Below are 23,021 nucleotides of genomic sequence, written 5' to 3'. Positions count from 1 at the left end.
CTAACGAACAGCTTTTCTGCACAGCTGGCGAACCAAACACCTAGATTCTAACGAACAACTTTTCTGCACAGCTGGCGAACCAAACACCTAAATTCTAACCACCAGCTTTTTCCAACAGCCAGCTTTTCCCCACAGCCAGCTTTTCAGAAAAGCTATTCAGAAAAAAGCCGAACCAAACACGCCCATAGATGCATATGTAGGGCTGACAATGGGCTATAGATTTTGCATTATAAAATTTAAGGATCGAATCAGGTTAGGATCGAGCTATATTTCTAGTCATTTTTGAAATATAATTTATTAAGGGCCTTGACATTTTATGAAGAATCATTTGGATCACGATCCATTACCACCCCTATGCATACGTTGTCCCTTTCCTCTGACCATAAGTCCAAAGGACTTTTTGGGAAGATGAACACATGAGGGTTCAAGGACCGATATTGGAGTCTGAGTCGGAATCGGAGTCTGAATCGGAGTCTGGATCAGACTTGAGTTCGAGTTGGTGTCGAAGTGGAGTCGGAGTCGATGTCATATGATTGGATCGAGCTGAATTCGTCCAAGTGTAGATTGGATTTTCAAGTACTTGATTATGGAGCGTCAAAACTGTCGAAATACTCAGAGTGAGCCTAAGATTTTTGAGCGAATCAACGACGAATTTGAGTGTACTGAAGATGACTTCTCCCATGCGAAACCCATAGTTGTCATCAACTCTTTGGTGATTAGTGCAATTTTCCCTACCTAGCATGCTAACTATCGAAGATTATTCGATACTAAATTTTAGGGAGGCTGCGTTATCAAGAACTAAAGGTAAAGACACGTTGGTGTCTATTGCTATGCAATGTGATCAGATAATCTGGCATCTTGAGGCTTCCCTGATCCTTCTTTTATAATCCAATGAGGGTGACGAGTTTATAAGATGTATTTTTAGATAGGTTATAGGATGTAAATCATAACTAAGTCTATCTCGAATTATCTCTGCCAGTTTTTACTATATCTGCTAGGATATCGATCTCATCTCCCAATATAATAAGATCTTAGTAATATTTATCCATCTAAAAATCTTTTAAATCATGCGGTTTCCTCAGGTTGTATCAGCCGAGTCTAGAGTCTCGGCTAACCCACTAATCATATCTTTCTCGTTGAGCTGCACTCGAATACCCATGGTATATATATGTAAAGGTTCTGAGTACCAGGATACATTCTACTAAACAGATCAACGAGCCAGAGTGAAGAAAACTATTGAAACTAGGGTTACAGAGGTAACATGGGTGGAAGGTCGAGGGCCAAGACCCTGACGCTTGGGAGCCATCATCCTAGGGTTAGGGCTGCTGGTTGGGAGAGACGTGCCCACGGGTGAACAATAAGCGAAGGGGAAAAAGCACGAGCAAGAATAATTGCCTGCTTGATCTTTCATTAATTGAATGCTTGATCTTTCATTAATTGAAGGGATACATTTATATAGCTGAGATAGCAGCCTTTTAACAAACTAACAAACCTTATCTAAGATCTAACAAACTAATGTTTATCTATCTAAACTCTATCCAAGACTAACAAACTAATGTTTATCCATCCAAACAAAGCTGAACTAAGGTCCTAGGCGCCACTTCTAGCCACTTGGCGAAGCTGATATGTGATGCAACATATATATGTTTGATTTACAAAAAAAGGAAGACTAAGTGTCGACTTCTTAGAGATCCTTGGTTGCAAAATAATAAGAGAACCTTTTTTAAGGAAAAAAAGCCACCTTGCTTGGTCATCACCATTCTCAGACTTTCAGAGTTCTAAAAGTAGGCACCACTAGGGTATCTCATGGGAGATAAACAGGACAACATATTTTCTAAAGCCAACGAGGATATAATAATAACATTGGTCCAATTGAACAATTAATCCATCAATTGACCAGAAATATATTTTGTTTCGATCAAAAGAATATAAACTCTGTTTTACACATTTGCACCTGCTTTACACATGGCAATGGCAGTATACAGACATAAACTCTGTTTCAAAACAAACTAAGGGCAGAAGCAAAGATCCTATCTAGTAACAGAATACATTCTACTCTTTGGGTCAGCAAGGTAACTGAACAGATATATGTTCTAGCTGCAAAAAGAAAATGCAGAATAAGTTGTGATTTCTTAGAGATCCTTAGTTGCAAAAAATGAAACACCTATTTTTTTTAGTTGCCTGGCTAGCACCATTCTCAGACTTCCAGAGTTCTAAAAAGCACTCATCACTAACGTGCAAAGCACAAGAATGAAAAGCATTGTGCAAATAGGTACTTCAGACAAATTCTGTGTTTCAAAAGAAAATGTGCAGCTAAAGCAAAAATTGAAGTACTAGAATATGTTTAATTCATTGGATCAGCAAGCAAAAGTAGAAACAATATATATGTTCAATTTGCAGAAAAGAAAATGTCAACTTTTTAAAGATATTTCTTGCCTGCTTGGCACCAATCTCAGACTTGAGAGTTATCACTAGCGTTTCTCTCATAGGAGATAAGCAGGACAGTATTTCCTATTAGCACAAGAGAAGATAATAATATTGATCCACTTGGAACAGAATTCTACAGCCCATGGACTGAATGAAATACAAAATAGCAGTGCTGGCACGGAAAATAGGTAAACAGAGGCATCATGCACACAAGAGTACGACAATAGCACAATAATGACACCATAGAACACAGCAAAAATCTGCAGCGTGGCTAGTGGATACCAATCCAACACAAGATCAATATATATTTCAGAAAAAACCTTTGCACCAGCAACTTGATATACCAATTTTAACAAACATATGCAATATCGCTAAGCTCAAGGTGCGCTGCCTCAGGTAGCCCAGTGCAGTGGCATTAGAAATCTACAGTGGGTCCCATGAAAATCCTTGGTTATTTGAATTGCCTCAAAAGATAAAAAACAGAGTCCGCGTATCAGCTCGCCCCAACTCACAAAGCTTCACGGACTACATACTAATCAGCTTTTGCGGCAGTACTTTTGATGGCCATGAGAGCACATGCCTCAAATCTCTTGACTGCTTCAGCACACTTGAGCGGGTCCTTTGTATTGGTCTTGTAACACTCAAGGCAGCCTGCCCTCTCCTGGGTGCAGGGCATGGGTTTCTGGTATGGTAGCTTGAACTCCTTGTCGTGCAGCTCCTTTGCTCTCTTGCTGAGCTCTTGGCGTGCCCCAGTTTCCTGGTTCTCCAGCTTCTTGAGAAGCGCCTCACTTTCTTTCAGGACGGAACGAATGGCTTCCACCTCCGGCATTGTGGCCGGGGGTGGCGGGGGAGCAGGGGTCACTGGCAGAAACATAGGGGGAGGCTGCAGAGGCCACCCAGGAGCAGTAGCAAGGCTTGTCGTCTTTGGTTCTCTCGGGAATTCCAGGGGCTCTTCATGTGGCTGGACGGTGGGCTTCTTCTTAGGCTTGGGCTTCCTGGCTTTCCGTTTTACCTTCTCGTCATCACGAGCAAGCTGGTCAATGAGCTTGGTGCTAATCTGGATTGTGTAGTCACCCATTGCAGAGATATGGCCTGCACCAATAGCAAGTGTATCAATGGGCACATGCACCTTTCTAGAATGCTGATAATTGCAACCAAAATGTGGATTGTTGAATGGTAGGTGTGTTTTCACTGGATTTGTACTTGGTTAGAAGCACATCAAACACACAACGGTTTCACTATAAGTGATTGGGTGCACACCCGTTTTTTTGGCAAAAATCCAATCCAAGTTAGCAGTGGGCATGGGAAAATTCTACATGTGCACCACGTAAATAAACTTTAATTATTAGATCGGATCCAAATACAAACAGGAGTGTGTTACGCAACCCATTACGCTCTATGAGAGAGCGTGATCTCGCCTGCCCCACCACCGGCCAGCGGCTCCATTGAGCCAGCCGAGCCGCCCACCATACCACCTCCGCCCTCCTCTAATCCCAATCGAAGAGCAAGCTCCACGCCTTCGCCTGCCCAGCTCAATCAAATGTCCAGCGACGCCCGATCGGCGGTGCCCCGCCGTCTCGCTCGCTGACAGTCGAACCACCACCACCGCTGGGCCCCCTTCCCCTTCTAAGGCCACCGGGTATGGAGTCCCCCGGGAATCCAAGCCCCAAGCCCCTAATCCCGAAACCCTAACCGGTGAGCTCGTCTCCGGCGACGACGGTAGAGTAGGAAGGTACGGGCCACGAGGTCTCGTCCGAATGCGGCGGCGCGCGTTTCGCGATCCGTCGCTCAATAGAGTTTGCGATGCGAATAGCTTAGGCTAGGGTTTGGGTGCTCGGTTTCGCACAGCAGGAACGGGGGGAGTACAGCAGAGGATGGGCGTACCTGGCGGGTGCTCGTCGCCGAAGAAGACTTCCCACGACTTCCTGGCACCTGGCGGCGGCGGTCGGCGCGCGCGAGAGAAGGGCGGACGCCGGAGGATGGATACGAGGAAAAGGGAAAGAATAGAGGAGGCACAGGTTGACCACGGCAGGGGCACAGGGCTCCGATAAAGAGGCCCGGCCCGGCCCGGCCCGGCCTGAGTCCACTCTTCTTCTGCCTTCCCGACTCTACCTGACTTCGCCCGCTCTGAGAAATTCACTCTCACCACCACCGCGCCGCCTCCACTCCCCCCACCCCCGGTCTGAAACCCAAGCTTCCGCTTCTCTCATGGCCGACGCCACCGCCGCCCTCTCAGGTACGTAGCTTTTACTGGATCCAACAAAAACAACCCCCGCTTCTCGCTCTCTCTCAGTTTGGTTAACTCCCCCCTCCCCCTCTTGGAATTGGATACCTTGGCAGCTCGGAGCAAGGTGCAGGCTTTCCTGGAGGCTGCGCGCGCCGGCGACCTCCAATCCCTCAAGAGTACGTCCCGGTCCGATTTCAAGATTCGATTGTCCTCCTCCATTAAATCAACTCCTCACCGCCACCGTATTTGCCATCTTCGCACCCGGTGCTGATTTGCAGACCTCGTCGCGGCGCTCGACGAGGACGGCACGGGCGCCGCCTCCGTCGCCGCCGCCGTGCGCGACGCCAACAAGCGCACCGCCCTCCACTTCGCGGCGATCGGATGTCGCACCGACGTCTGTGAATTCCTCATCGGCGAGCTCGGCCTCCCTGTCGACCCAAAGGACGATGATGGTTGGTACCTTCCAGAGTACCAGACTAATACCACATTTGCACTTTGCTTTGCTTTTCATCTATAATGTCTGTATATACTGCACTAAACTGCATCCCAATGGCCAATACAACACAAACACCATCAGTATGCGATATGCCTAGTGTAGTATCATGCGTTGTACCATCTCATCTGTATACTCCTCATCCTCCCCAGGCGAAACTCCGCTCATCCATGCGACACGCCAGGGCCATCTGGACACTGTCAAGTATCTTCTCGACCATGGAGCTGATCCTTCGGTGGCCACCAGCCTAGGAGCCACAGCGCTACACCATGCTGCAGGCATAGGTACCATAACATTACATGCATGGCCTCTGTGTGCTCGCCCCCTTCCGCACCACCGCCACTCCATCAGTCAATAATCACCAAATCATGTATACCAACATCTCTTTTTCTTGAGCAGGGAACACGGAACTCATGAAGCTTCTCCTCTCCAAGGGAGTTGACGTCGAGTCAGAAAGTGATGCTGGCACTCCCCTTGTGTGGGCTGCTGGTCATGGCAACCAGGATGCTGTCAAACTTCTGCTTCAACACAATGCTAAGGTACCGTACCTCTTACATGTAGTATATAGTATGAATCTCAGTTTTTTATTGTTTTTTCAAAACATCCTGTCTACATATTCAGTTTAGCATGAAGCATTAGGCTAGCTCAGCTTTGTAACGCTTCGGATGCTGTCTATTCACCTCATTACTTATCTCCATGACCATTTGAACCAACGACTACAAAAAACATGCAGCAATAATCTCTTTCTTTCCTTTTTTGTGTTTGGTTCAGAGAACAATAGAAGAGGCCCTTAGTTCGCTACTAAGCATATTGAAATAGTGTTCAAAACTTACAAGATCGGAACAAATACGAAGCCGACAGATATAATGGGACTAATATAAATGTCAAAGACAATCAATTAATTGTCGTGTTGGCCAGCCAGTATGTGCAGCAAATGTTACTTATGAACCTTTGCCTTTTCCAGACTTGTATGTGTCATTAGTGACATTATTCATCTCAATGTTTTCAAGTTGGAAGACTTGCTAGTCGTTCTGGCTGACCGACATGTTTGAGTGCTTCAAGCCACTACACAAGATATGCATATGTTTCTCTGGACCTGGGATGTGCCAATCTGGAAGCATAATAATTATCATGATTCCTGAGTCTGGCATAAATTCATTTAGGCTTCCTTTGACGTTGTAAATAGGTTAATTCTTTGTATAGATATTTTTTCAGCCATGTAAATATGTTAATTCTTTTTTTGCAGCCAAATACTGAAAACGATGATGGTGTCACAGCATTGTTATCTGCTGTTGCTGCAGGTTCCCTCCCATGCTTGGAGGTCCTAATTGAGGTCCGTAGTTTAATTTGATGAATAAAACACCTGTATTTCCCCCTGCTATATCTTTTTACTTCATGCTGTGTCCTATGCCCTTGGGATTTATAGGAATACACACATAAATAAAATTAAGCATGTTTCTTGTTCCTTTATTTTTCAGTCTTGCTTATATTATGTAATGCAAACTGTGATGCTTGTTTGCCAGCAAAAGGAGTTTCAAGGAAAAAAAAGCTGAAATGCTTAGTTGACTGATACACGCAACACAATATTGTTCTATGTACTTAGTTAGCCCCCCTTTGGTAGCGCTCTTTCTGCTCGCTGCCGCTCCAGCTCCGCTCCCCATCCGAAAAAACACCGTTTAGCAGTGCTTTTTCGTTGGCTCTGGCTCCAGCTCGACGGAGATGCAGGCACAGGCGAAGAGTGCGGCGTGAAAGAGGGCCCCGCAGAGGGCAGGCAGGCATAAAGGGACCCCAACAGGCCCTATGGCGACCTTGCCTTCTTCACCAATGGCTGAGAGGGTGCAGGCTGAGAAGGGTAGCACAGCGGAGAGGGCCGGGACAGATGGAGAAGGTCTTGCATGTCGAGATTGGCACGGGCGAGGTGCATTGAGAGCAGGGTTTTTTGCTCCCCACCTGCAATGCAAAACGGATGGAGCTGGAGGAGGAGCGCTTCCTGGACAAAGCGGCAGGAAAGGAGGCGTGTGGTAGTGCTCTCTGGATTCTCATGAGGAGCGGAGCTGTAGAAGTGCTGCCAAAGGGGCCATTACTAATACCTTGTATCATCTATGACTTCACCTCAGAAACTAACCGAATAATATGCAATGTAGGCTGGTGCAAACCCAAATGTCAAGGCTGGTGGAGCAACCCCATTGCATATTGCTGCAGATAGTGGAAATATAGAAGTCATCAAATGTTTGCTTAAAGCTGGAGCTGACCCAAATACCTGTGATGATGTAAGTTTTATTTGATTGTAATAAAACTAGTGTCATAATGAAATTTCAATATCAGGTCCATGCTATGTGTTGACCTGTTTTAAATATCCATAAAGATGCAACAATCTTTTGGTCTTTGTATCCGGACCATGCCAATAAACACCGGACACAACTTGATTGCCATGTGATTTTCTACCTCAGGATGAATTGAAGCCAGTTCAGGTTGCTGCTTGGAGAAATAACCGTGAAGCTGTTGAACTTCTTTTACCGTTAACATCCCCAATTCCAGGTGTTTCAAACTGGAACGTAGATGGGATTATAGAACACATGCTCCCTAAAGAGTATGAGGAAAAGGTGCCGCTTGAATCGCCATTTTTTTTCCTATTTTGGGTTGTCATAGCATCCATAAATCACTAACCGAAAAAGGAAGAAGGAAAGCTCTTAGTGTCTGCTAACTGTTGAACAAACTTTGCAGTCTCAACTGAAGGAAGCGGCATCTCTGAAATCAGGCCTAACACAAACTATTGAGGTATGTCATGCACTTGTTACATAGTGTTGGTGTCAGCCCGAGCCTGTATTATATTAAATGGCAGCCAATACATATACATGTATTAGGGCATAATCAGGGGTAGGCCTTAAATAGAGGCAGATCTGATTTAATTGTTGAGGTTAGCTGAAAATTGGAATCTGACATTAGTTAATTTGATGTGCAGGTGTCATCTGAAGCAAAAAAGAGGTCCTTGGAAGCCAAATCAAGAGGTGATGATGCCTTCAGAAGAAAGGACTACCTTGTAGCGGTGGATGCTTATACGCAGGTAACTAATATGGAATGGCTTTTCCGCATAGACAGAGCCCGACAAATGGAGCTCTGGAATTGTAGATCCAGCTGTTATTCTTCATGTCCACCAGAGTGCTGTTAGTTTAGAGAGCCACGGGAGACTAATGTATGATGGTATGGATTTACATTTCAGGCTACAGAGTTGGACCCAACTGATGCAACAGTGCTCTCAAACAGAAGCCTGTGCTGGCTGCGGGCAGGGCAAGCTGAGCGTGCTCTGGAGGACGCCAAAGCATGCCGTGCATTGAGACCAGATTGGGCGAAAGCCTGCTACAGGGAAGGTGCGGCGCATCGTCTGTTACAGGTATGCATGCGAGGCTTTGTGATGTGACACCTGGTTCTGGTTTGTGTTTCGACGATGACTGGTTGGTTTATGATCCTGGCAGAGGTTTGAGGAAGCCGCAAACGCCTTCTATGAGGGGGTGCAGCTTGAGCCGGAGAACACGGAGCTCGTCAACGCATTCAGGTGGGAAGCATCATTCCCTAGCTCGTAAAGAAGATGCATTTTTCTGTTCTATTAGCGTGCTGTGCTTGTGCTTAAGTTAAGACCTTTTGGTGACGTTGATGAAACAAACATACAGGGAGGCCATCGAAGCCGGGAGGAAGTTCCATGGCGTCAACACGCCAAACTCAACACAATGAGACTTTGCTGTTTGGTTGGATAGGTAGATGATGAAGCGGATGGACATGAACGTTGTCTTAGTTGGAAGTTGGTGAGATGATGAATGAGATGATAATGAAATTTGAAAGAGCGAATTTGCAGATTTATTTTGTGTTTTGTGATTGTTTTCTTAAACTTGTTTTCTTGCGTCGTCCCGGACTCCCGGTCCATGTGTGCTCTTTCTTGAATTGCATTTTAATCAGTGTTAGGGTCTGGGTGATTTAGCTGGGAAAGGGAGAAGATATGCTAGGGCTATGGAAAACAGATCGTGCATATGGTGATGATGCAAAACGATGTTTACAGTGTGAAGTTTAAAATAGGAGATGTGAATAAGTAAGCTATTGGAGACAATATTATAGAGACTATTTGAGACACCTTTTTCCTGTAGAGCTTTTCTAAGAATTTGGATTCTTGGATAATTTAGTTGTCATGAGAATTTTGATAACTATGACCCTTGCGTGCGGAGGAATATAAAGGGTGGACACGCTTTAGAGTTTACGAAACGACAAATTTCTTCCGTCGCAAGGATTTGATGGTGTTGAATATTAAAAATGACATGCGGATTATCTGCCCCTGGGGCTGGATGGTCTGCGGTCCAGACTGTCCGCGGTGGCAATCTGGACGATCTCTGCGTGCGTAGAATCAGTTAGGGTTTTGGATTTCTAACGGGATTTGTCAACAAAACCTGCGGGATTAACTCTGAAACTGACTTGTAACGGATCTAGACCTTCTCCCTTTATATAGATGAAGGGTTATGATCGATTAAACCCTCACATTCGACCCAACCAAATCTACTTATCAATTTTATCTTATTTGCATCGTTCTTCCAATTTCTAGGAGGGGTAATCTAGCCTTCAGTTTAGATCTAGTTTAGTCTTCCACAACAATCTCTCTTCGACTCTACGCCAATTAGAGACGCATCGGGCGGCCTGCCGACCCGGAGCAACGCCTTAGAACTCTCCTCCTCGACGGGATCTCCCTCGGGGACGAGTTCTAGGGTTCTTCGCGGAGAAGACCCTCTGTGCCACCGTAGACTGTCTGGCCCCAGGCGTGGACCGTCCGAAAGCGTGCAGAGGTGGATCCATTCCTGCGCCCAGGTCGCGGACCGTCCGGCCTTGTGCCGCGGACCGTCCGCGCCTCCGCAGAGAGCATCGACAGATGGTTAGTTCCAGTGTTTGGTGCACATATTGATGCCAACATATTTTTTGGTGACTCCGTTAGGGACGAGGGTGTTTAGATCTATCAAAACCCGGCCCCTAGATAGCCGATTCCAAAGACCACACTGACGTCTCCACCATCAACATCATCAAGCTGACCATGGAGGCACTCTCGCCTGATAACCCGCAAAGCTTCGATGACCTCATAAGGCGTGAGGAGGAGGAGGTGTTGCGACAACTCATCGAATGGCGCGACAAAGAAGAGGAGGAGGTGTTGCGACAACTCAAGGAACGACGTGAAAAGGCGACAGGAAAGTACCTATCATACTTCACGGTGGATCGCTACCAGAAAATCATCTGTCAAGGGGATATCGATATGACATCTTTCCTACCTCCGTCTTAGGCTCCCATTGTAAGTACCCCAGATCCATCTTTTGAGGCTTTCATGGAACAATGAGGGGAACTGTTAAAGGAATACGTAGATGAATCAATTAAAAATGGACGCTTTCATATGAGAAACCTACTACCTTAGTTTCCCCTCGCGTGAATCTAATACGGAACCACCCGCATCAAACACATCGGCTACAAATGGGTCTCCCTTGGCCTAGCCATCGTATGGTATGCCGATGCACACTTTCGTGTCACCATCACAACCGCCGCCGCCAGGCACGCGACCGGCTCTGGACACAATCCGAGCGTTCGCGAGTCATTTCAGACAATCTCACGGACCGTCCGAAATATTTTGCCAAACAGTCCAACCCTACACAAACCTGCGCGCAGTCGCGCAGATAACTCAGGTAGCGCCATTCACGACCGAACCATCTGAGTGTACCACCGGATCGTTCGGCCCGATCGCGGACCGTCTGGCCCCTTACGCCGGACTGTCTGGATACGTCACAGACCGTCTAACGTGTTTCGTCGGACCGTCAGACCCCACGCGAATCCGCGCGTAGACCACCCAGGTCACACCGCACATGGTCGGACTATCTAGGTACAACCCCGGACAATTTGGCCAGGTCGCGGACCGTTCGGCCCCTCACGCTGGACCGTCCGGATACGGAACTACCCAGACAACGTAATATACGACTGGACAGTCCGGATACACACTCAGACCGTTTGGCTCGGTCGCGAACTGTCCGGCCCATTACGCCGGACCGTTCGAGTATGCGTACACAGAACCAGGAGCTGCACAATATGCATAGTTCCCGCACCCATCGCAGCAACACCCCTGACCATTCGGTCCTTTGTTGTTTTAGTCTCTAGGCAGTCCCTAGTTGGGTGTGCCGAGTTTTCGCTGTGGAAAAGACAATAGAATCTTCACTGTTGCTGACCTCGGCCTCTGCCTCTGGTTGCATTGCCACTGCGACCTTGCTACGGAGGGTTGCCATGATGACGAGGGGTGTTGTCTCCTGTCTGCTGCTGATTTGCGATATTATGCACTTGTGATTGGGCACGGTCTTGCCGAGCTGAATCTGGTTGCGAAGGCCCGATCCATGTTCTGCTGGACTGCAGAGTCTCCTTGGGCTTCCACTGAGACTCGATTTTCCTCTAGTGGAGCTCTTCTAGTCGGGCATACTTTTCAAAAAGCTGATATAACTCCTACAGGTTTTTTGGTGGATCACTTATACAGTGGCTATATAGAATGCCTGCCCGAAGGCCGCTGATTGCATAACCGATGGTTATATGGTCATCGACCGAAGGCAACTATGATTTCAGTTAGAGAATTTTTTGTTGTATTCTCGAAAAGTTTCTTTCTCTTGTTGCCTACAGAGCGAGAGCTCTGCCAAAGCATCTGTCTCGGGTCTGTACCCTTGAAAATTGAGCAAGAACCTATCGCGAAGGGTCTTCCATGAGTCGACTGACAATGGTGGCAGTCTTGAGTACACGTGAGAGCTAGGTGATAGTCGCCTAGAGGGGGGGTGAATAGGGCGAAACTGAAATTTACAAATATAAACACAACTACAAGCCGGGTTAGCGTTAGAAAGTATAAACGAGTCTGCAAGAGAGGGCGCAAAATAAATCGCAAGCAAATGAAGAGTGTGACACGCGGATTTGTTTTACCGAGGTTCGGTTCTTGCAAACCTACTCCCCGTTGAGGAGGCCACAAAGGCCGGGTCTCTTTCAACCCTTCCCTCTCTCAAACGATCCCTCGGATCGAGTGAGCTTTCTCTTCTCAATCACTTGGAACACAAAGTTCCCACAAGGACCACCACAAGTTTGGTGTCTCTTGCCTCAATTACAAGTGAGTTTGATCGCAATGAAAGAATCAAGAAAGAAGAAAGCAATCCAAGCGCAAGAGCTCGAAAGAACACAAGCAAATCACTCTCTCTAGTCACTATGGCGTTGTGTGGAATTTGGAGAGGATTTGATCTCTTTGGTGTGTCTAGAATTGAATGCTAGAGCTCTTGTGGTAGTTGGGAAGTGGAAAACTTGGATGCAATGAATGGTGGGGTGGTTGAGGTATTTATAGCCCCAACCACCAAAAGTGGCCGTTGGGAGGCTGTCTGTTCGATGGCGCACCGGACAGTCCGGTGCACACCGGACATGTCCGGTGCCCCCGCCACGTCATCACTGCCGTTGGATTCTGACCGTTGGAGCTTCTGACTTGTGGGCCCGCCTGGATGTCCGGTGCACACCGGACATGTACTGTTTGCTGTCCGGTGTGCCAGTATGGGCACGCCTGCCTTCTGCGCGCGCAGAGCGCGCATTAAATGCGGCGCAGGTAGCCGTTGGCGCCGAATAGCCGTTGCTCCGGAGTTGCACCGGACAGTCCGGTGCACACCGGACATGTCCGGTGAATTATAGCGGACTAGCCGTTGGAGATTCCCGAAGCTGGCGAGTTCCTGAGGCCGCTTCTCCTTGGCGCACCGGACACTGTCCGGTGTACACCGGACAGTCCGGTGTACACCGGACAGTCCGGTGAATTATAGCGCGAGTGCCTCTGGAAATTCCCGAAGGTGGCGAGTTTGAGTTGGAGTCCTTTGGTGCACCGGACATGTCCGGTGGTGCACCGGACACTGTCTGGTGGCACACCGGACAGTCCGGTGCGCCAGACCAGAGGTGCCTTCGGTTGGCCCTTTGCTCCTTTGTTGAATCCAAAACTTGATCTTTTTATTGGCTGAGTGTGAACCTTTGACACCTGTATAATCTATACACTTGGGCAAACTAGTTAGTCCAATTATTTGTGTTGGGCAATTCAACCACCAAAATTATTTAGGAACTAGGTGTAAGCCTAATTCCCTTTCAATCTCCCCCTTTTTGGTGATTGATGCCAACACAAACCAAAGCAAATATAGAAGTGCATAATTGAACTAGTTTGCATAATGTAAGTGCAAAGGTTGCTTGTAATTGAGCCAATATAAATACTTACAAGATATGCATGGATTGTTTCTTTCTTATATAACATTTTGGACCACGTTTGCACCACATGTTTTGTTTTTGCAAACTCTTTTGTAAATCCTTTTCAAAGTTCTTTTGCAAATAGTCAAAGGTAGTGAATAAGAATTTTGCAAATCATTTTTAAGATTTGAAATTTTCTCCCCCTGTTTCAAATGCTTTTCCTTTGACTAAACAAAACTCCCCCTAAATGAGATCCTCCTCTTAGTGTTCAAGAGGGTTTTGATATATCATTTTGAAATACTACTTTCTCCCCCTTTTGAACACAATAGGATACCAATTGAAAATATTCAACACTTAAGTTTTTGAATTTGGAATTGGGTGGTGGTGCGGTCCTTTTGCTTTGGGCTCATACTTTCTCCCCCTTTGGCATGAATCGCCAAAAACGGAATCATTAGAGCCCTCGAAGTGCTATCTTCCCCTTTGGTCAAAAATAAATGAGTTAAGATTTTACCAAAGACGAAGTCCGATCCTTTTGCTTTGGGCTCTTAATCTCTCCCCAAAGACAAGGTCCTTTTCTTTGATGCTCAGCTTTTCTCCCCCAAGAATGGAGAATTTCTTGGAGCGACGGCGAAGGATGAGTTACGGAGTGGAAGCCTTTGTCTTCGCCGAAGACTCCAATTCCCTTTCAATGGACCTATGACTTGGTTTGAAATAGACTTGAAAAACACATTAGTCATAGCATATGAAAGAGACATGATCAAAGGTATATAAATGAGCTATGTGTGCAATCTAGCAAAAGAAGTTCCTAGAATCAAGAATATTGAGCTCATTCCTAAGTTTGTTAAAAGATTGTTCATCAAGAGGCTTGGTAAAGATATCGGCTAATTGATCTTTAGTGTTAATGTAAGAAATCTCGATATCTCCCTTTTGTTGGTGATCCCTAAGAAAATGATACCGGATGGCTATGTGCTTAGTGCGGCTATGCTCGACGGGATTGTCGGCCATTTTGATTGCACTCTCATTATCACATAGCAAAGGGACTTTGGTTAATTTGTAATCGTAGTCCCGCAGGGTTTGCCTCATCCAAAGCAATTGCGCGCAACAATGACCTGCGGCAATGTACTCGGCTTCGGCGGTGGAAAGAGCGACCGAATTTTGCTTCTTTGAAGCCCAAGACACCAAGGATCTTCCCAAGAACTGGCAAGTCCCCGATGTGCTCTTCCTATTGATTTTACACCCCGCCCAATCGGCATCCGAATAACCAATCAAATCAAATGTGGATCCCCTGGGATACCAAAGCCCAAACTTAGGAGTATAAGCCAAATATCTCAAGATTCGTTTTACGGCCGTAAGGTGAGCTTCCTTAGGGTCGGCTTGGAATCTTGCACACATGCATACGGAAAGCATAATATCCGGTCGAGATGCACATAAATAGAGTAAAGAACCTATCATCGACCGGTATACCTTTTGATCCACGGACTTACCTCCCATGTCGAGGTCGAGATGCCCATTAGTTCCCATGGGTGTCTTGATGGGTTTAGCATCCTTCATCCCAAACTTGGTTAGAATGTCTTGAGTGTACTTCGTTTGGCTGATGAAGGTTCCCTCTTGGAGTTGCTTCACTTGAAATCCTAAGAAATATTTCAACTCCCCCATCATAGACATCTCGAATTTCTATGTCATGATCCTACTAAATTCTTCACATGTAGATTCGTGAGTAGACCCAAATATAATATCATCAACATAAATTTGGCATACAAACAAATCCTTCTCAAGTGTTTTAGTAAAGAGCGTAGGATCGGCCTTTCCGACTTTGAATCCATTTGCAATAAGAAAATCTCTAAGGCATTCATACCATGCTCTTGGGGCTTGCTTGAGCCCATAAAGCGCCTTAGAGAGCTTATAGACATGGTTAGGATACTCACTGTCTTCAAAGCCGGTAGGTTGCTCAACATAGACCTCTTCCTTGATTGGTCCATTGAGGAAAGCACTTTTCACGTCCATTTGATAAAGCTTAAAGCCATGGTAAGTAGCATAGGCTAATAATATGCGAATTGACTCAAGCCTAGCTACGGGTGCATAGGTTTCACCGAAATCCAAACCTTCGACTTGGGAGTATCCCTTGGCCACAAGTCGAGCTTTGTTCCTTGTCACCACACCATGCTCATCTTGTTTGTTGCGGAAGACCCATTTGGTCCCTACAACATTTTGGTTAGGACGTGGAACTAAATGTCATACCTCATTCCTAGTGAAGTTGTTGAGCTCCTCTTGCATCGCCACCACCCAATCCGAATCTTGAAGTGCTTCCTCTACCTTGTGTGGCTCAATAGAGGAAACAAACGAGTAATGTTCACAGAAATGTGCAACACGAGATCTAGTGGTTACCCCCTTATGAATGTCACCGAGGATGGTGTCGACGGGGTGATCTCGTTGGATTGCTTGGTGGACTCTTGGGTGTGGCGGCCTTTGTTCCTCTTCCTCCTTGTCTTCCTCATTTGTATCTCCCCCTTGATCATTGCCATCATCTTGAGGTGGCTCATTTGATTGATCTTCTTCTTCATCAACTCGAGCCTCTTCCTCATTTTGAGTTGGTGGAGATGCTTGCGTGGAGGAGGATGGTTGATCTTGTGCATTTGGAGGCTCTTCGGATTCCTTAGGACACACATCCCCAATGGACATGTTCCTTAGCGCGATGTACGGAGCCTCTTCATTACCTATCTCATCAAGATCAGCTTGCTCTACTTGAGAGCCGTTAGTTTCATCAAACACAACGTCACATGAGACTTCAACTAGTCCAGTGGACTTGTTAAAGACCCTATATGCCCTTGTGTTTGAGTCATAACCAAGTAAAAAGCCTTCTACAGTTTTTGGAGCAAATTTAGATTTTCTACCTCTTTTAACAAGAATAAAGCATTTGCTACCAAAGACTCTAAAATATGAAATGTTGGGCTTTTTACCGGTTAGGAGTTCATATGATGTCTTCTTGAGGATTCGATGTAGATACAACCGGTTGATGGCGTAGCAAGCGGTGTTGACCGCCTCGGCCCAAAACCGATCCGATGTCTTGTACTCATCAAGCATGGTCCTTGCCATGTCCAATAGAGTTCTATTTTTCCTCTCCACTACACCATTTTGTTGTGGCGTGTAGGGAGAAGAAAACTCATGCTTGATGCCCTCCTCCTCAAGGAAGCCTTCGATTTGAGAGTTCTTGAACTCCGTCCCGTTATCGCTTCTTATTTTCTTGATCCTTAAGCCGAACTCATTTTGAGCCCGTCTCAAGAATCCCTTTAAGGTCTCTTGGGTTTGAGATTTTTCCTGTAAAAAGAATACCCAAGTGAAGCGAGAATAATCATCCACTATTACAAGACAATACTTACTCCCGCCGATGCTTATGTAAGCAATCGGGCCGAATAGATCCATGTGGAGTAGCTCAAGCGGCCTGTCGGTCGTCATGATGTTCTTGTGTGGATGATGGGCACCAACTTGCTTTCCTGCCTGGCATGCGCTACAAATCCTGTCTTTCTCAAAATGAACATTGGTTAGTCCTAAAATGTGTTCTCCCTTTAGAAGCTTATGAATATTCTTCATCCCAACATGTGCTAGTCGGCGATGCCAGAGCCAGCCCATGTTAGTCTTAGCAATTAAGCAAGTGTCGAGTTCAGCTCTATCAAAATCTACCAAGTATAGCTGACCCTCTAACACTCCCTTAAATGCTATTGAATCATCACTTCTTCTAAAGACAGTGACACCTACATCAGTGAATAGACAGTTGTAGCCCATTTGACATAATTGAGATACAGAAAGCAAATTGTAATCTAAAGAATCTACAAGAAAAACATTGGAAATAGAATGGTCAGGAGATATAGCAATTTTGCCCAAACCTTTGACCAAACCTTGATTTCCATCCCCGAATGTGATCGCTCTTTGGGGATCTTGGTTTTTCTCATAGGAGGAGAACATCCTTTTCTCCCCTGTCATGTGGTTTGTGCACCCGCTGTCGAGTATCCAACTTGAGCCCCCGGATGCATAAACCTACAAAACAATTTTAGTTCTTGACTTTAGGTACCCAAATGGTTTTGGGTCCTTTGGCATTAGACACAAGAACTTTGGGTACCCAAACACAAGTCTTTGACCCCTTGTGCTTGCCCCCAACATACTTGGCAACTACTTTGCCTGATTTGTTAGTTAAAACATAAGATGCATCAAAAGTCTTAAATGAAATGTCATGCTCATTTGATGCACTAGGAATTTTCTTTCTAGGCAACTTAGCATGGGTTGGTTGCCTAGATCTAGATGTCTCACCCTTATACATAAAAGCATGATTAGGGCCAGATTGAGACTTCCTAGAATGAATTCTTCTAATTTTGCTCTCGGGATAACCGGCAGGGTATAAAATGTAACCCTCGTTATCCTGAGGCATGGGAGCCTTGCCCTTTACAAAATTTGACAATCTTTTAGGAGGGGCACTAAGTTTGACATTGTCTCCCCTTTGGAAGCCAATGCCATCCTTGATGCCAGGGCGTCTCCCATTATAGAGCATACTTCTAGCAAATTTAAATTTTTCATTTTCTAAGTTATGCTCGGCAATTTTGGCATCTAATTTTGCTATATGATCATTTTGTTGTTTAATTAAAGCCATATGATCATGAATAGCATCAATGTTAATATCTCTACATCTAGTACAAATGGATACATGCTCAACAGTAGATGTAGACGGTTTGTAAGAATTAAGTTCAACAATCTTAGCATGTAGAATATCATTTTTATCTCTAAGATCGGAAATTGTAACTTTGCAAACATCAAAATCTTTAGCCTTAGCAATCAAATTTTCATTTTCTAATCTAAGACTAGCAAGAGAAATGTTCAATTCTTCAATCCTAGCAAGCGAATCATCATTATTATCTCTAGGGTTGGGAATTAAAACATTGCAAACATGAGAATCAACCTTAGCTAACAAATTAGCATTTTCATTTCTAAGGTTGTCAATCAACTCACGGCAAGTGCTTAGCTCACTAGATAGTTTTTGACATTTTTCTACTTCTAGAGCATAAGCATTTTTAACCTTAACATGCTTTTTATTTTCCTTGATTAGGAAGTCCTCTTGGGTGTCCAAGAGATCATCCTTTTCATAGATGGCACTAATCAATTCATTAAGTTTCTCCTTTTGTTGCATGTTGAGGTTGGCAAAAAGGGTACGCAAATTATTCTCCTCATCACTAGCATTATCATCACTAGAGGATTCATATTTAGTGGAGGATTTGGATCTAACCTTCTTTTTGCCGTCCTTTGCCATGAGGCACTTGTGGCCGACGTTGGGGAAGAGAAGTCCTTTGGTGACGGCGATGTTGGCGGCGTCCTCGTCGTCGGAGGAGTCGCTAGAGCTTTCGTCGGAGTCCCACTCCCGACAAACATGGGCATCGCCGCCCTTCTTCTTGTAGTACCTCTTCTTCTCCTTTCTTCTCCCCTTCTTGTCGTCGCCCCTGTCATTATCACTTGATAATGGACATTTAGCAATAAAGTGACCGGGCTTACCACACTTGTAGCAAACCTTCTTGGAGCGGGACTTGTAGTCTTTCCCTCTCCTTTGCTTGAGGATTTGGCGGAAGCTCTTGATGACGAGCGCCATTTCCTCATTGTCGAGCTTGGAGGCGTCTATTGGTTGTCGACTTGGTGTGGACTCCTCCTTCTTTTCTTCCGTCGCCTTGAATGCGACGGGTTGAGCTTCGGATGTGGTGGGTTCGTCAAGCTCGTTGATCTTCCACGAGCCTTCGATCATGCACTCAAAACTTACAAAATGCCCGATTACTTCCTCGGGGGTCATTTTAGTGTATCTAGGATTACCACGAATTAATTGAACTTGAGTAGGGTTAAGGAAAATAAGAGATCTTAGAATAACCTTAACCACTTCATGGTCATCCCACTTTACGCTCCCGAGGTTGCGCACTTGGTTCACCAAGGTCTTGAGCCGGTTGTACATGTGTTGTGGCTCTTCCCCTTTGCGAAGCCGGAACCGACCGAGCTCCCCCTCGATCGTTTCCCGCTTGGTGATCTTGGTGAGCTCGTCTCCCTCGTGCGCGGTTTTGAGCACATCCCAAACCTCCTTGGCACTCTTCAACCCTTGTACTTTGTTATACTCCTCTCTACTTAAAGAGGCGAGGAGTATCGTTGTTGCTTGAGAGTTGAAGTGCTCGATTTGGGCCACCTCATCCTCATCATAATCCTTATCCCCTACGGACGGTACCTGTGCACCAAACTCAACAACATCCCATATACTTTTGTGGAGTGAGGTTAGATGAGATCGCATTAAATCACTCCACCTAGCATAGTCTTCACCATCAAAAGTTGGTGGTTTGCCTAATGGGACGGAAAGTAAAGGTGCATGTTTAGAAATGCGAGGGTAATGTAGGGGGATCTTACTAAACTTCTTACGCTCTTGGCGTTTAGAAGTTACGGAGGGCACATCGGAGTCGGAGGTCGATGTTGATGAAGTGTCGGTCTCGTAGTAGACCACTTTCCTCATCCTCTTTTGCTTGTCTCCGCTTCGATGCGGCTTGTGGGAAGAAGATTTTTCCTTCTTCTCTTTGTGGTGAGAAGAAGATTTCTTCTCCTTCCCTTTGTTGGAGGAAATCTTCTTCTTCTCCCTCCTCTTGGTGTGGGACTCCTCCGATGAAGTGCTCCCTTGGCTTGTAGTGGGCTTTTCGCCGGTCTCCACCTCCTTCTTGGCGTGATCTCCCGACATCACTTCAAGCGGTTAGGCTCTAATGAAGCACCGGCTTTGATACCAATTGATAGTCGCCTAGAGGGGGGTGAATAGGGCGAAACTGAAATTTACAAATATAAACACAACTACAAGCCGGGTTAGCGTTAGAAAGTATAAACGAGTCCGCAAGAGAGGACGCAAAACAAATCGCAAGCAAATGAAGAGTGTGACACGCGGATTTGTTTTACCGAGGTTCGGTTCTTGCAAACCTACTCCCCGTTGAGGAGGCCACAAAGGCCGGGTCTCTTTCAACCCTTCCCTCTCTCAAATGATCCCTCGGATCGAGTGAGCTTTCTCTTCTCAATCACTTGGAACACAAAGTTCCCACAAGGACCACCACAAGTTTGGTGTCTCTTGCCTCAATTACAAGTGAGTTTGATCGCAATGAAATAATCAAGAAAGAAGAAAGCAATCCAAGCGCAAGAGCTCGAAAGAACACAAGCAAATCACTCTCTCTAGTCACTATGGCGTTGTGTGGAATTTGGAGAGGATTTGATCTCTTTGGTGTGTCTAGAATTGAATGCTAGAGCTCTTGTGGTAGTTGGGAAGTGGAAAACTTGGATGCAATGAATGGTGGGGTGGTTGAGGTATTTATAGCCCCAACCACCAAAAGTGGCCGTTGGGAGGCTGTCTGTTCGATGGCGCACCGGACAGTCCGGTGCACACCGGACATGTCCGGTGCCCCCGCCACGTCATCACTGCCGTTGGATTCTGACCGTTGGAGCTTCTGACTTGTGGGCCCGCCTGGATGTCCGGTGCACACCGGACATGTACTGTTTGCTGTCCGGTGTGCCAGTATGGGCACGCCTGCCTTCTGCGCGCGCAGAGCGCGCATTAAATGCGGCGCAGGTAGCCGTTGGCGCCGAATAGCCGTTGCTCCGGAGTTGCACCGGACAGTCCGGTGCACACCGGACATGTCCGGTGAATTATAGCGGACTAGCCGTTGGAGATTCCCGAAGCTGGCGAGTTCCTGAGGCCGCTTCTCCTTGGCGCACCGGACACTGTCCGGTGTACACCGGACAGTCCGGTGAATTATAGCGCGAGTGCCTCTGGAAATTCCCGAAGGTGGCGAGTTTGAGTTGGAGTCCTCTGGTGCACCGGACATGTCCGGTGGTGCATCGGACACTGTCTGGTGGCACACCGGACAGTCCGGTGCGCCAGACCAGAGGTGCCTTCGGTTGGCCCTTTGCTCCTTTGTTGAATCCAAAACTTGATCTTTTTATTGGCTGAGTGTGAACCTTTGACACCTGTATAATCTATACACTTGGGCAAACTAGTTAGTCCAATTATTTGTGTTGGGCAATTCAACCACCAAAATTATTTAGGAACTAGGTGTAAGCCTAATTCCCTTTCACTAGGCCTTCGAGAGCTATGATTAATGACTTGGCCATGGTGGCGTCGTCTCCCCCAGACGATGCAACTGCGACTTGATAGCTCATAATGTATTGAGTTGGGATTGCATTACCGTTGTACTTTGGGTAGGTGCCTGCTCTGAAGTTTTGGGGCCAGGGGGAGGCCTGGAGTTGTGGTGCAAGAGAGCTTCGTTCATCAAGGTAATTCAAACCTTGGAAGGCAGCGGGCGCCTAGAGGTAAGGCATGGGGTCCTATCGTTGGTGAAGGGGGTCCTCGCCATGCACTTCTGCGATCTGCTGCTCCAGTTCTCTTGCTTTCTGCTCCTCATCTAAGATCATTTGCCTAACCTTTGGCTGGCAAGTTGATGCGCTGGCGCTTGGATGCGAGGATTTCCTTCTGTTTCTGTAGGTGATTGTTTTTTATGTGGAGCGCGCGTAACTTTAGCTGGACCTCGGCTGAGATGCCTAGGACTTCCCCGTCCCCGATGATATTGTTAGCTTCCGGGGGGTGAAGCCTGGAGGAGGGTTTCAGGGGAGTCCTTCAGAGCTGCACGTGCAAACGGTGCCCTCAGGGGTAGGCGGGTTCTCCATGTGACATGTGAGGTCGCTTGCTGTTGACTGCTCCATCCTCAAGGGCCTCATGAGGGACGTCATCGACAAGGGCTTCCTTGCCTTTCTTTTCAGCGAGGACTACCTTTGTCGCGTCGTCCAGGGAGGTGGTGGCCTTTGAAGTCGCTTTCTTGGGAGTCATCGCAGGATTGGTTTGTCGGAGCACGAACGGTGGGCGCCAAATGTGGAACCGACTGACACGTGGTCGAGTGGGCCCAAACAATGGGAGGTAGGAATGCTCTGGTGCTCAACAATACAACAGGCAGGGGCAACAATGTTGTTAAGCGTGTCTTGTCAATGTACAGTGCTGGGGTATTTATAGGTAACCAGGTGAGTGGACATGCCCTCATAAGTACGATTATGTCGCTGGTTACCTACGTCTTCCCCCAGAATATTCCCCCCTTAGGGGTCATTACAGGTCATTACAGTGGACTTAAGTACAATCTAAACAAACACACCATCAACCCTACCCAGAGTGGGGCTTACACATGGGCCCGAGTAGGCCATCAGGGCGCTGTGTGGCCCCATTCTGCAATCCACATGGACAGGAGCGGCGGTCTTCGCTCGGGGCGACGGGTCTTCGAATCTCGTCAAGGCTTGCACTCAGAGTCGTGGCAAGCGAAGTCTAGAAGAGCCCCCGCTTTGGCCGACCGGTCCCTTCGCCCCCAAGCCTTCGCCAGTTCTCCGACCGTCCGGAAGCAAGCAGGATTTGCTCCTGCGCCTAGGTCGCGGACCGTCCGGCCCTGTGCCGCGGACCGTCCACGCTTCCGCAGCTAGGTGATTAGTTCTAGTGTTTGGCACCCAGATTGATCCCAATAGGTGGATTCTGCATTCACGTTGATTTTGTGCATTTTTTATGGAAGCGATTCTAGTAGAAGTGGGCTTAGAAGCAAAGCGTGTTAGATATTT

At 46.6% G+C, this 23,021-nt stretch overlaps 2 protein-coding genes across 2 annotated transcripts; one reads left to right on the top strand and one right to left on the bottom strand.

Annotated features, from left to right (window-relative positions):
* Positions 1–2,704: 2,704 nt before the first annotated feature.
* Positions 2,705–4,492, bottom strand: LOC100282246 (copper ion binding). The gene is made up of 2 exons (NM_001155158.2): positions 4,312–4,492; positions 2,705–3,519 (listed from the first exon to the last, which is right to left on the bottom strand). Exon 2 carries the CDS (start codon positions 3,503–3,505, stop codon positions 2,960–2,962), a length of 546 nt encoding a protein of 181 aa, NP_001148630.2. The 5' UTR covers positions 3,506–3,519; positions 4,312–4,492; the 3' UTR covers positions 2,705–2,959.
* A 41-nt stretch (positions 4,493–4,533) lies between these two features.
* LOC100280256 (Ankyrin-1) lies at positions 4,534–9,246 on the top strand. Its single transcript, NM_001361035.1, has 13 exons — positions 4,534–4,663; positions 4,768–4,830; positions 4,933–5,106; positions 5,300–5,431; positions 5,547–5,686; positions 6,394–6,480; positions 7,292–7,417; positions 7,598–7,750; positions 7,872–7,925; positions 8,110–8,211; positions 8,368–8,538; positions 8,621–8,700; positions 8,816–9,246. The coding sequence occupies exons 1-13, from the start codon at positions 4,636–4,638 to the stop codon at positions 8,874–8,876; spliced, it is 1,371 nt and encodes a 456-aa protein (NP_001347964.1). The 5' UTR covers positions 4,534–4,635; the 3' UTR covers positions 8,877–9,246.
* The last annotated feature ends 13,775 nt before the right edge of the window (positions 9,247–23,021 follow it).

This window comes from Zea mays, chromosome 8, assembly GCF_902167145.1.
Source record: "Zea mays cultivar B73 chromosome 8, Zm-B73-REFERENCE-NAM-5.0, whole genome shotgun sequence".
NCBI classification, from domain to species: domain Eukaryota; kingdom Viridiplantae; phylum Streptophyta; class Magnoliopsida; order Poales; family Poaceae; genus Zea; species Zea mays.
The sequence above is the reverse complement of the archived record's forward strand: the minus strand, read 5'-3'. Positions and strand labels throughout refer to the sequence as shown.